Raw genomic sequence first — 13,421 nt, 5'->3', positions numbered from 1 at the left:
TGCATGGTAATGCAGAATCACAGGCCATCTCTCCTAGAGAATTGGTGAAGAGGTGCTCTCTAAGGAGGTGACCTGTTAGCTCAGGCCTAATGGATGGTAAAGGGCCAGCCAGAGAGAGCGAGAGAAGAAATTTCAAGTGGTAACAGTGGCAGGTGCAAAGGCCCTAAAACAAAACAAAACAAAAGTTGTTTTATTTGATCAAAGAACTGACCAGGGAAAATAGGACTGGATTGCTGGAAGCAAGAAGAAAGGAGCTGGCCAAAGCTGCGTGGGTCAGCAGGCTCGCCATAATGCCAGAGAGACACTTCCGAGACCGCAGCGAAAGCTTTGCACTTTATTTCAAGATTTTCTTCACCAAACAGATGCCTTTGTTTTGTTCTGGTCTTCTTTTTTGTCTTCATTTTTGAGATAAGATCTCACAAAGTTTCAGATCGGCCTTGAACTTGCGATTCTCCCAACTCAGCTTCCTTAGTTCTGGAAGTATAGGCATGTGCCACCATGCTGGGTCACTGAACAATTTTTGTAAGTTTAATTTGCATTTGGTCCACTGCGGCTGCTCAGGTCCCTGGCTCCCTCGAGTTCTCTGATTCTGCCCCCTGTAGCCAGCTAGCAATTGCCTGCAGGGCGTCTTACAATTTGGCTGAGCTGTTAGGTTTGCGGTCACCCAGTGAACGGATCCTTGGCAGTATGTCAGGGACAGCCTCGCCCACCAGCTGTGGGTGGGGGCAGGCTCAGGGGTGGCACACGCTGACATCGACCAGGGACTGCCTGGCAGCAGGCGGTGAGACAAGCCCTTCAAGAGCTAACTCCAGCAATAACATTTAGGAAATTTGCGTTGCACAGGGTCTGTCATCTGCTGCACTTCTGAATATATATGTTAGATTGTGTCATGGTTTCTACCTAGATGTCCGCCAAGAGGCCACGTGCTCATGGGCAGAGCTTCGGGAAGGTGAGGATCATGGGGGCTTGTCGCTGATTGCTGTTAGGAGGTGGGGTCTGGTCGAGGGACGGTCACTAGGGACATGACCCGGAAGTGTTTATCCCTGTCCCTCTCTGCAGCACTAGGATGTGACCCGGAAGTATTTATCTCTCTCCCTCTCTCTGCTGCACTAGGAACATGACCCGGAAGTGTTTATCTCCCTCTCTCGGCAGCACTAGGATGTGACCCGGAAGTGTTCATCTCTCTCCGCTGCACTAGGGACATGACCGGGAAGTGTTTATCTCCCTCTCCAGCTCCTCCCTTTTTTATCGGCTTCGGGGTCACCATGGCAGGAGCAGCTTTCCTAAGGAAAGACCCTTCCACCCTACTTCCTGACTCAGACCACCTTTCTGAGGCACCCTACCTCGACCACACAGCAAAATTTGAGGCCCCTTTCTGTGCTCCTCCGTACTCGATACAAAGCGCTGGCTGGCTGAAGGCCACCAAGGAGAGACCTGCGGCCTGCCTCGCCGAAGGCTTCATGGAAAGTGTGGGGCATGATCTCGGCCTGGAAGGGTGGGTAGCATTTGGGAAGGACAGTTTCAGGAAGGGACAGCATTCATTAGCAAAGGCACGGCCCTGGGAATTAGTGTGACACTGCCACGGTGCTGCGTGGGTGCTGACTGGCCTGCTTAGAGAAGAGGGCTGCGCTGACAGGATGTAGCAACGTGGCTGTCTAGGTGGGGACAGACCCAAATAGGCCCCGAGAGCTGTATTAAGTGATAACAGCTAACAATTGTGTGGCTCTTGCTGTTTCAAGTTCTTTCCCAGTGCCTGATGGCCATAAGCTCCCTCAAGCCTCACAACAAGCCTATGGAGTAAGTGCTGTTTGGGGCTCACTTTGCAGGTGAGGAATGGGGACCCTACCTCATTGGAGGTCTTGTGGTTGGCACATGCAGGGTTGTGGCTCTGAGTACGGGCAGATGCTGCTGCTGAGTTCTTATGCTTGGGCGATAATCCAAGCTGCAGCTCACCTCTAGAATGGGGGAGGCACAAGAGCAATTCAGGAAGCATGAAAGAGGCCCAATGGGTCTTGTTCTGGGACTGAAGAAGGCGCTGCCATCCGGACATGAGTGAGCTGAAATCCACTGGTGGAGAGATTTGAGAATGAGCCCGAGGAAGCTCAGGCAGGCAGGCAGGCCCCGGAGCCCACGGACCAGGCAGCCAGGGTCTGTGCTCCTGCTTTGCTGGTTACCTGCGAGCTGGAGCATCTGGCTGGTGTGTTTGTAATAGTAATGCTCCTTTAAATGTTGTTATGGTTTGTGTCTTCTTGTTCCCCAAAGCCTCATGCAGTCATGGGGTGGAGACTTCTAGAGTTTGTGATTAACTCATGATCCACTGGGATTATGAGTGATCCAAGGCTGGGATTATGAGTCTTAGTACTGCTGGGATTATGGGTGTGTGTACTTTCCCAGCCAGGGACAGAGAGCCTGAATGCAGTATAAGAGAGACAGAGAAACAGACTCTCTGTTGCCATTGTTGTCTGTTGCCAGTTGCCATTGTTGTTGTTCTGCCACCATGAACTGGATGTCCTCTGCCCTGTGCCACTTGGCCTTGGATCCAGCTGAGTATGGACTGAAACCTCCAGTAACTCTGAGCTGAATAAACCTTTCTTTCCTTCATTTTGGGTGTCAGGTACTTGTCCCAGCAATGAGAGAAGAGTAACTAAGACAAATGTTCAGATTAAATGAGATAGGGCCAGTGAGATAGCTCAGTGGTCTAAGGTGCCTGCTTAAGAAAGCTTAGGCAAGCATGCAGGGACCTCAGTTCAATCCCCCGCACCACATGCCACAGCAGCCCTTCACCCAGGGTGGGCTGAGCCAGCCACACACACACAACAAAGATTAAGTGAGACAACATGACATTCGTAGCCCAGCGCTCAGCACACAGCGTGATAGCCTAGTACATGGAGTGCTCTTCCCAGCAGTTGGGTGACAAGGAGAGCCCTGGGTCCCGAAGTCCCCATGACAAAGCCTCTCAGGACCAGGACTGACGGGCCAGGGGTCCTCCCTGGGTCAGCGGCCCCCACCTCTCCTTTGCTCTCTGAGCTGTGTGGAAGGTTTCTGCACGTGGCCTCCAGAGCCAGAGCCCCGCTGGTCCATGCCCTGGGCCCTTGCTCTGCACCCCAGATCAGCTCCCCAGGTGCCCGGATCTCGATCAATTCCTTGTCCCCAGGGTGGCAGAGCTGCTTCTTTCTCTGGCTTTCCCAACTTTCTGTCCCCGCAGCTTTCTGTCCCCAAGGGCAGCTGGAGTCACCTTCACCCAAGAGTGGGGAAGATTGAGTTGACACACAGAGCACTGAATTGCACGGTGAGAAAAGAATTCCCTTTCCAGTCCTCCTTTGCCTCTGATAAGGCAAGGGAAGCCACTTCCATTGGTGTTGGACAACCATTAACACCTCTCATACTTCAGTGACATCCTGTGGACAATGCCTGCAGTCATCTTCGTTCAAGCAGGAGCTAGACTATAGCCCGATTGTTTTGTCATTGTATTTATTTTCCCAGTTACCATTTGTTTATGGCAAATAATTCCAGCTTTCTTTTTATGGTAGCAATACTATAAAATTATCCTTCGAAATATATTTATTGAAAAACACTGAGCCCATATGCAGAAAAAATTAGGCCTGTGATGGTCAGTGTGGAATGTGGACAGAAGAGCCTTACAAAAGTTGCACTCAGCTGACTGAGGTGGGAAAATACCAGCATCGTGGGAAGCCACGCAGTGCAGGAAGCCAAGTCTGGGATTGGAGCGTGGTCTGCTTATTCTCTTTGAGTCTGATTCCTCACCTGCCAAATGGAAAAGGTAATTCCTGCTGCATGGCATTGTTTTGAGGATGTAAATTAGGGGGTCCTCCAGATAGCTCAGTAGATTAAAAGGGGCCAGGGGTTTGGTCCCCAGGCATGCTGTGCTGGCCCACCCCCAGAAAATGCTGAGACAGCAGTCTGGGTGTGGTGGCGCGCCTGTAATCCCAGCTCTTGGGAGGCTGTAAACAGGTGGATCACAAGTCTGATCTAGTAATGAGACCCTGAACACCCTTAGACCCTTCCCTAAAATAAAAAAAAAAATTAAAAAAAAAGAGGTAAATTGATGTATAGGAGTATCATTTGCTTGGAATGATCCTTAGTTGTTAAACCAAATAATTGTTCCTAGCATGCCCTTTATAAGGAAACTCACTGTGAGTGTAGGCCCGTGGCTGGTTTCCCAGCATTCCATTCCACCATGGGGAGGAGTGCAGAGCAAGTCACGTAGCATCTCTTGTGGGTTTCTAGGCTGCTCGGTGAGGATGTGAGTGACACTGTCCTCGTGGGGTTTGCTGGGGCATCAAATGGCTTACGAGGTGCATGGAGCCAGACGCGAGGTAAGCAGGAGCTCGTGGTATCGTAACCTGCTCCTGCTGTCTGGAGCCCCAGGTCACCAGGGAATGGCAAATAAATCCACGAAGTCACGATTGGCAGAAGGTGACTTATTTCTCATGCTTTCTAATATCAAATATGCAACTGTCCTTCCACTCTCTCTCCTCAGCTTCTCAGAACCTGCATGAAACGTGCCCCTTGCTTCCCACCTTCCAGAAAGCTTAACCTCCACCTGGCTTTAATCTTGCTTCAGTGCTGTTACTCTGGACTGATTTGTGTCCCTGCTTCCTTGCCCCTCCTATTCATGTAGGGAAGCCCTGTCAGAGGGGTGCTAGTTGGATGCAGGGGCCTCTGGGAGATACTTAGGGTTAGGTGTGTACCTTCAAGCAGGGCTCCTGCAACGGCGCTGGTGGCTTTGTAACAAGCGAGATCAATGACAGCAAGAAGGTAGCTATCTCCTAGCTGGAAAAGCAGCTTCTGCCCGAAGCAGCGTCTGCCAGTAGCTTGATCTCGGAGTCTCCAGCCCTCCAGAACCACGACAAGTAAATGGCAGTCGACAGAGCTGTGAGATTTTCTCATAGCAATGACAGCTGACTAATAACCTAATGTTCACCCTGCTTAAAATCCATCTAAAGTTTTAGTTTTTAAATTTTAAAAAAATATTTTGATACTTATTTTGTAGAGGGTCTCACTACTCAGCTCAGACTCATAGTGATCCTCCTGTCTCAGCCTCCCCAGTGCTGAGATTACAGTGTTCTGGGGCCCACATGGCATGCGGTACTGGGGATTGAACCTTGGTCATTGTGCTCACCAGGCAGGTGCTTAGGCTGCCGAGCTATTTCCCTAGCACTAAATATTTATTTATTGAAATTAATTAATTAATTTATTTTGTGGAACCGGGGGTTGAACTCAGGCCCTTTCACTTGCCAGGGAAGAGCTTATTCTACTGAGCCATCTCCCCAGTCCCTATTTATTTATTTAGAGGATCAAACTTAGGACCTTGCATTGGCCAAGCAGAGTCTTAAGCTGCTGAGCTATCCCCCAGCCCCTAATTTTTTTTTTAAATTGACTGTTTATGTTAATCATCTTATATTGCAATTTTATTTAAACCACCTAACTTGGAGTATAGAATTATTATCATGCTCCATTTTATAGAAGGGAAGGCTGAGGCTGGCAGCCCAGAGGACTAGATCAAGGTCCTAGAACTACCATGCACCAATCAGATTTTGACTGCCAACGTTCATATGCATTGGGTACCCTCCAGGGATTGAAAGTGGGGGCATACTGATTGAGACTTCCACAGCGGGCCTGTTCCTGGTCTTTAGAGAGAAAAGGGGTGGTTTTGCTGACGGCTAGAGTGGGTGAGTCGAGTTCTGCTTCCAGGACAGAGAGAAGCCAGTTTGGCGATAGGTTTGTGGAGGAAATCCCCACAAATAATCAACAGCCCAAGTTCAGATGTTTACAACAAGGCAAAACCTTTAATAACGTGAGTGCTTATTACAGTAGCTGCTTCAGGGCTCTGACATCTTTGATTTCTGGTCATGTTCTCTAACACAGAAAGGTGAATGCCTCCCTCAGGGCCACCTGGCTGGCTGGGTTCCTGAGGATTTATGTGTGTGGACGGTGGGAACAGCGATGTGCTTGCCCTCATGGGGAGTCTGAAATTCCCCCCGGCCAATCACCCATGACTTTTTGTAAAGTCCTCTTCCAAGGAGAGAAAAATGTGGAGGTCCTTCCCACAAAGAAGGAAAAAAGGAAAACATCTAGCAGAGACACACACACACACGCACACACAGAGGAACGACGTTCAGGAGACTGGCTTGAAAAGTTAGGATGAGGCGCGGGACTTGGGGGTCCAGGAACCAGTGTGGGAGAGAGCGGAGTCCATTTGGTTTCATTCTTTGTAAGAAGCACTTCCATCACGAGGACCATGCCATGCAACCTCAGAGACCCCTGTGCACGCTCCCTCAAGGCTGTGCTGGGCGGGGCAGAGGTCAGAGGTCAGCTCAGACAGGCGTGGTGCGTCTGTTGGCTGGGTTATTATGCAGCGACTCTTTGAACTCTTTGGACGTGGAATTGTGGAACTGTAGAAACGCGTGGTCCCGATCCGAGTTGAGGAGCGTCCCCATGGTGATCTTGGAGGGATCCCGGGAGAGGGTGAACATGGAAATGTCGGTGGAGGGGATGGTGTGGAAGCCTTTGCCGATGGGGGACAGGTCTCGGGACCGAGGCTCGGTGGAGCGGGAGCTTGACCGCCTCCGGAATCTGTACCTGTAGGGCGGAAGGCGGGCAAATGTGGATTTCTTCAGGAGCTCCGAGTGAGATTTGGCACGTAGCTGCTGATGTTTTTCAATATAGATGTGCACAGCCACCACGCCCACAATTTCCGCGATGATGAAAGAGAAGGCGCCGAAATAGAAGGACCAGCCGTAGGAGTAGCTCTTCTTCGAGTCGCGTTGCCCTGGGTCTCCGGCATTGGCTGATATATAAACTATGATGCCGATAATGTTGCTTAACCCTAAGAGAACAGAAAAGAAAGAGGCATGTTCTTATAAACCTCAGAGGTAGCTTTTGCTTTTAGTGGTGAGATATTTACAGAAAACACGGAGGTAACAGAAGAAAGAGGCGAAGGATGGCTGAGAAATTACACCCCTTGCAACGCCTGCCTCTTGGAGACTGAGGATTTTCCAAGCAGTCCTGAGCAGTGTGCATTCAGCTAAAGAATGCGTCCCACTCCGGTGGCAAGTGCAAGCACTGAATGCCTTTATTTTTCCTTTGGAAGAAATTCATTCCATCAACGCTTCATGTCTGGCACTAAGCCCTGGTGCTGGCAAGATGAAGACACGGGTCTCTGCCCTTGAGCTCCCTGCCATCCGCGGGACAGACAGACACACACGTAAATGCAATTAGAGCACACTACAGCTCAGACTCCATGGGAGACACCCGCCCAACGGCCCAGGAGCAAAAGGAGGGAAGATGGAGCATCTTGCTCTGAAAATGAGGTGACATTGGCTGTGGATCCTGAGCATCACGCCAAGGGAGAAGAGCTGCGGTTGGGGAGTGTGAGAGAAGAAATTGAGCACAGTTTGCCCAGGTTCTAGCTCGGTGATGGAGGCCATGGTGTCTTCAGCTAAAACAAGAAGTAGCAGCGAGACCGCATCTAGAGAAAAGGGGACGCTGGGAGATGTCGAGTTGGAAGTGCAGACGGAGGACCAAGCGGTTCATTCCAGGAGATACCTGTGGGCCTGAAGCTGAGCTAGTGAACCTAAGAGGAGTTTGCAAGCTAGATTCTGCTCCCCCCGCCCCCCGCACTGGAGATTGAACTGAGGAGCACCGCGCTATATCCCCAGCCATTTGAATTTCATTTTTTCATAGAGGGTCTTACTAATTTGAGCAGGCTGGCCTCCAACTTGGGACCCTCCTTCCTCGGTCTTGTGAGTATGCAGGGTCACATAAATGTGCCCTGCCAGAGGCCTTCTGATCTGTGCTAGTAAGATAATGCCGTAGATCAGCTGTTGCCTACTGCTTGTGGGTTAGGACTTGGGGAACGCGAGCTGTTATTCCTAAGAGACAAGGACTGAGACTTAATTTCCCCAGGTGCCAACCCAGTAGCACTGGGAATCCGGCCCGCTCCTCAGAGGAATCGCTGCTCTGGGGAGCGTTGAGGAGGAGGCAGTAGCTTCAGAGGGCCACCTTTCTCATGTTATGGCTCCAACAGGGAGATATCTTTTTGTCCCTTGGCTTCAAGGATCTTATCCAGGGCTTGGTGCCAACAAAATGACTCAGGGAGGTTGGCACACCAGCTGGCATCTCCTCGGCTCACCATTTAGGCTACCTGTAGGGGGGACTAAATGAAGATTGTCTTTCTTTATACTTCTCAGTGCTAGTTGGCAAGTAACCATCTCCAGGAGCCCCTGCGTCCTCCCTCCATCCCCTGGGTGTCCCTAACATCTCCCCAAAGTCACTAAAGAGTTAAGGCTTGGCGTAGCAGGGCCACAGCAGGCCCCAGTGCTGCATCCTGATTGGCCGGTGCCCAGGCACCAGGGTGTTGATCCTGTGGGTAGGACCCCAGTCACTCTCCCACTCGGACTGGCCTCTCAGGGCTGGGGCCGGCGCCTGCTCCTGCCTCATTTCCCCTCGCCACCCCAGCCCAGGCATTCCGCAGGTGGACAGGAAGTTCTCACTGCTGAGCTCCCTCTCAATATGGGGGCTGGTACATCCGGCTCCGTGCCAGGCTGCAGGAAACCGCAGGATGAAAAACAGCTTCTCTTGCTGAAGTGTCAATTTGGCTGGAAGATTAGTGAGGAAGACACATTCTTTTATATTAAAATGAACATGGCTATAATAAGGAGGAGAAAGTAGAATTCACATGAATTTTTAAGGGGGAGGCAGACTTCAAAGCCACGTAAGCTCACCGAAGGCAGTTCCAAGCCATGTCCCCTGATTTCCCAGGGCCACATTTTCTCCCTCTGCCAGCAGGGAAATTTGGGTGGCAAAGTTTAAAAAGCCTCAAAAAGAGGTCTTCCTGGAAGGGGTTGTAGGGAGGAGGAAAGGGGAGTTCAAAGAGAGACTCAGATGTCAAACTAGATTAAAGACAAAGGAAGCCAAGGGAGTTGCCAGTCATTCACCGAGACTTACTGCTGCCAGGCGCGAGAACAGTTTATATATATGTTCATCCTCTCTCTCTCTCTCTCTCTCGCTCTCGCTCTCGCTCTCACACTCTCTTCCTGTCTCTGTCTCTGTCTCTCTGTGTCTGTCTCTGTTTCTCTCTCTCTCTCTCTCTCTTCTTTTCTTCTTCTTCTTTTTTTTTTTTTTTTCCAGTACTGAGGACTGAAGTCCGGGCTTTCCTGAGCCCTAACTTGAGATCCTCCTGCCTCAGCCTCCCAGAGAGCCAGGATTACAGTGTGTGCTACCATACCTGGCTTATCTATACCGTTTCAGTGCCTCAATGCAGCAGCCTGCGTTTAAGGGAATGACCCCTTTCTTACAGATGTAGAAAGTCCTAGAGGAGATAAGTAATTTCCTGTATTGACACAGATAGGAAAAGGTCAGAGTGCAATTAGAAGCGAGGCTCTTAGCGAGTGGCTGAGATTTCAGCAACAAAGCTTGGTGTGGTGATGTGAGCTTGTCCTCCCAGCTCCTGGGGAGACTGAGGCAGGAGGACCAAACGTTAGGGGTAAACTGGGGCAGTGGAGCGAGACCCTGTCTCGACGTAAAAAGCTAAAGAGGCCGAGTTGCGGCTCAGTGATAGGGCACCATGGGCTCCACTCCCAGTCCTGTGGAAATGGGCTCAGTCACAAGCTCAAGGACAAGATGAGAAGCCCTTTGTTCTGCCCCTCAGACTGAAAATCCCCCAGGGGAGAGGGTGGCCTGCTTTGTGCATGGCTACAGCCCCAAGGCCCAGTCCAAGGTCTGGCGCTCTGCAGGAGCGCAGCGGAGACCCTCGTGTCGCGGAAGGACTGGCGTTTCCGTGAGCCAGCCTGAGTGCACGGTGCACGCGATCAGGGCTGCTACATCCGGAGCACACGCTGGTGCCCAGTGCACTTCTTGGACAGCTGTATGTGCTAACTCACTCAGTCCTCTTAGTCTCAAGACGCAGGGCCATTATTACCCCCACTTTTGAGATGGGGGCACTGAGGCTCAGAGGGGCTAAGTTACTTGTCCAAAGTTGCACAGCAGGGAAGCGGAGGAGCCAAGATTTGCACCAAAAGGCCTGCAGAGGGAAGGCTCCCGAGCCCCACACGCCGTGCTTGGTACACAGTAAGAGAGTTTTGCAGGGCTACGGATGGCTTTCCTGAGACCGGAGCGTGCGGAGTAGCGGAACAGAAAAGAGCCTTAGAGAGTTTCATTTCACAGGTAGAGAAATGGGGCTTGTGAGGTTCCTGGGGGGGAGAAGTTTAGGGTTCAGATGAAGTCTAGCCCCCCAAGCTTCTGGCATCCTCTTGCCCACGTGTGGAGTCTGCCTTCTGTCTCTTATAGCACCTCTGGTGACACTTTTCCCCAACAGTCCCTTTGGGGGACAAAATAATGATCTCCAGTTGGTAGGAAACTGTCGGATCAGCACAGCGCTGGCACTGATCCCCTGCTCACCGCAGGCAGGATGGACCGTCAGCCGCAGGAACGTGCCTCCGAGCAGCTGGGCTGCCAGGCGCTAGCATCTGTCCACACAGAGCGCGGTCAGAGGCCACCGTCTCTCCGGGCTGAACACCCCTCTGGGGCCAAGATGGTCACTGCCTTCCTCATCTGTAGCTTTGGTTCCTAGAGAACACTCGGATGGTTCTCCTTTCCCCGGAGCAAGAACAGAGGAGAAGGAGCCCGAGAGAGTGCTTTCGGGGGACACAGGGCCCAGACTTTGGAACTATAGTGCTGCTACTTTATTACTATTAGAAAATAAGTCTTTTCACATCCACTGCCCTTGCAACAACCCCGTGAAGTTGGTACTGTTACTATTTGTCTGTTCCAGTGGAGAAAACCAAGTTTCAGGGACTTGGTAACGTTTCCCTGGGTCAGCGAGGTGGAGCTGGGTCCAGTCCAGGAGGGTGGTCTTCCTTGGACCACCCTCCACTCTCCTCCGTCGCTTCTGCTCAGTGCCCATTGCCCCCTGCCGTGCTTCCTCCTCTGTGGCTTGCTTCCCACAGTCTCCCTTCCCTGCAGTCAACCATGGTCCGAAATGAGTACATTGAAAACCCCAGAAAAAAGCAATTCATAAGCTTAAAATAACTTCTGTTTCAGCATATTGCTAGGATGCTTCTCTTTCTATTATTTATTGTTATTAGTCACCCACTCTGCCTAACTTATAAATTAAACTTTATCGTAGGTATGTATTTATAGGAAAAATATTCCTTCCCTCTCTCCCTTCGCCCTTCTCTCCCTTTTTCCTTCCGTCCCTTTCCTTCCTTCTTCCTGTCTTCCTTGCTCAGTGTAACCTGCAGTTTCAGACATCCACGGGGGTCTTGGAATGTATCCCCCCATACGGGTGAACACTGTAGTGTGCAGAGCCGGCCCCGACTCACCCTGTGCCTGTCTTGTTCCTTGCTTTGCTAAAAGGGCTTGAAGCTAGATCGCGTGAATCTGCCTGGAGAGGGCAGGGGTGGGAGGAGATGGTGTAGAGATGAAAGAGAGGGGGGAAGGAAGAAGAGAGAAGGCAGAGAATGGGACACTTTCCTGGTCCCCTTGTAGGTAGGGTCAGACCCAAGCGCCTCGGGTCACAGCTGCTGTTGATTATGAGGTTAAAGACCAGGAGTGTCTGGGGCTTTTGGCCTTTCACTTGTCCCACAAGAGCCTTGGGCAACCGGTTAGGAGGGCTTGGGTTATCTGCAAAGCCCCCATCAGTAGTTTCCTGACAAACACTTTTCTCCAGGACCGGAGTTAGGACACCTCAGGCCCAAGTGAGTGAAAAGTGGAGCAATTTCAAATACACCAAGTCGGTCCCTCACTGTCATCCTGCTTGGGTGTCCATTTCCATATATGGAAGTCCATAGAAGGTGGGACCAAACAGGACAGTGAATGGTCAGCATTTTTTAACTTAAAAAGAACTAGTTCAGTAAAAGGAAGCATTGCCACTAATGCCCCCCAAAATCCCCCCCCCCCGTATTTTAGGGAAGGGTCTACAGGGTGTTCAGGGTCTCACTACTAGATTGGACTTGTAGTGATCCGCCCGTTTCAGCCTCCCAAGAGCTGGGATTACAGGCACGCACCACCACTCAGTCTCAGTTGCCATCTCGGTGTACCCCGGGGGCGGGGCCGGCACGGCCTCTCGAAATCCTTTCTTTAGCTTTGAACATACTTGACCCCTGTCCTTTATGAAGCAGTTCTGGAAAATCTCTTTCTTGTCTGTCTTTAAGAGCTGTGATAAGAAACACCATGGACAGTGCCACCGAGAGTCACCAGAGGAAGAGACGGGCTTGTAGAGACATATCCTTGCCTGCCTTATTCACCCAACTTGGCACTGTGTGACTTCTGGCTTTTCCCCAAAGTCAAAATTACTAGGAGTAGTAAATATTTGGAATCAGTTGAGGACACTGAGGCAGCCACAGCAGCACAGCCTATAGACACCAGTGAAAGAGGACTTCCAGAACGGCTTCAGAAAGTGACAAATGTGTTGGAAGCAAGGGGTAGGACTGGGGGAGAGAGCCTCAAGGTGACGTGCCTTTTTTTTTTTTTTTTTTTTTTTGGTGGAACCGGGGATTGAACTCAGGCCCTTGTGCTTGCCAGGGAAGCGCTTATTCCACTGAGCCATCTCCCCAGCCCCGACGTGCCTTTTACTGTATAACAATTTTTAAAATTTAAACATTTATAGTATATTTCAACCACACCTTCTATGCTGTCCTGTTAATCCCTGTCCCTGTCCCTGTCCCTGTCTCTGTCTCTGTCCCTGTCCCTGTCTCTGTCTCTGTCTCTGCCTCTATATCTCTCTCTGTCTCTCTGTCCCTGTCTCTTTGTTTCTGTCTCTGTCTCTGTCTCTATCTCCATCTCTGTCTCTGTCTATGCCTATGCCTGTCCCTGTCCCTGTCCCTGTCCCTGTCCCTGTCTCTGTCTCTCTCCCTGTCCCTCTGTCAACCTTGCTATCCTGTTTTCTCCTATTGCTTTTCCTTCGTGGTCCCCTAAGAGTAGCAGCACCTTTAATTCTAATGAAAATCTTGGGGTTATCGCTCCTAGAACATTTTCCTGCTCTTTTCCTCCAGGGAATCTCAGGTAGCAATGGTTTGTTCTAGTGTCCCTGGCTCCAGCCTGATGTCTGTGAAGATCTTGGGGTTAGCGCAAGACACTCACCTGCAGAGACAAAGAAGATGCCCGCGCTGAGAATGACATTGTGTCTGCTGCGGTGGAACTCGCTGGCTGCCACGCAGAGCCCGCCGAAGAAGAGCAGGGTGACACTGAGGATGGGGAAGACGCTGGAGGCCCTCACAGCCCCTGCAGAGAGAAAGAGAGAAGCCTTTGCCTGCACTGGCCAGCATTGGGCCCACCCACTGTGCCTGGCTAGCACTAGACCCACCTACTGTGCCCGGCCAGCTCTAGGGCCACCTACTGTGCCCAGCCAGCTCTAGGGCCACCTACTGCACCCAGCCAGCACGGGGCCCACCCACTGC

At 51.2% G+C, this 13,421-nt stretch overlaps 1 protein-coding gene across 1 annotated transcript in view; it reads right to left on the bottom strand.

Moving 5' to 3' along the window:
* Window positions 1–5,790: 5,790 nt before the first annotated feature.
* Window positions 5,791–13,421, bottom strand: part of Cacng3 (calcium voltage-gated channel auxiliary subunit gamma 3) — a 98,091-nt gene continuing 90,460 nt past the window's right edge. The window contains exons 3-4 of the mRNA XM_004622894.2: window positions 13,105–13,245; window positions 5,791–6,850 (exon numbers count right to left, since the gene is read on the bottom strand). Of these exons, the coding sequence (XP_004622951.1) occupies window positions 6,339–6,850; window positions 13,105–13,245 (653 nt within the window). The 3' untranslated portion in view covers window positions 5,791–6,338. The remainder of the gene's footprint in view (window positions 6,851–13,104; window positions 13,246–13,421) is intronic.

The sequence above is a fragment of the Octodon degus genome, unplaced genomic scaffold, assembly GCF_000260255.1.
Source record: "Octodon degus isolate 3935 unplaced genomic scaffold, OctDeg1.0 scaffold00001, whole genome shotgun sequence".
Lineage (NCBI taxonomy): Eukaryota > Metazoa > Chordata > Mammalia > Rodentia > Octodontidae > Octodon > Octodon degus.
The sequence above is the reverse complement of the archived record's forward strand: the minus strand, read 5'-3'. Positions and strand labels throughout refer to the sequence as shown.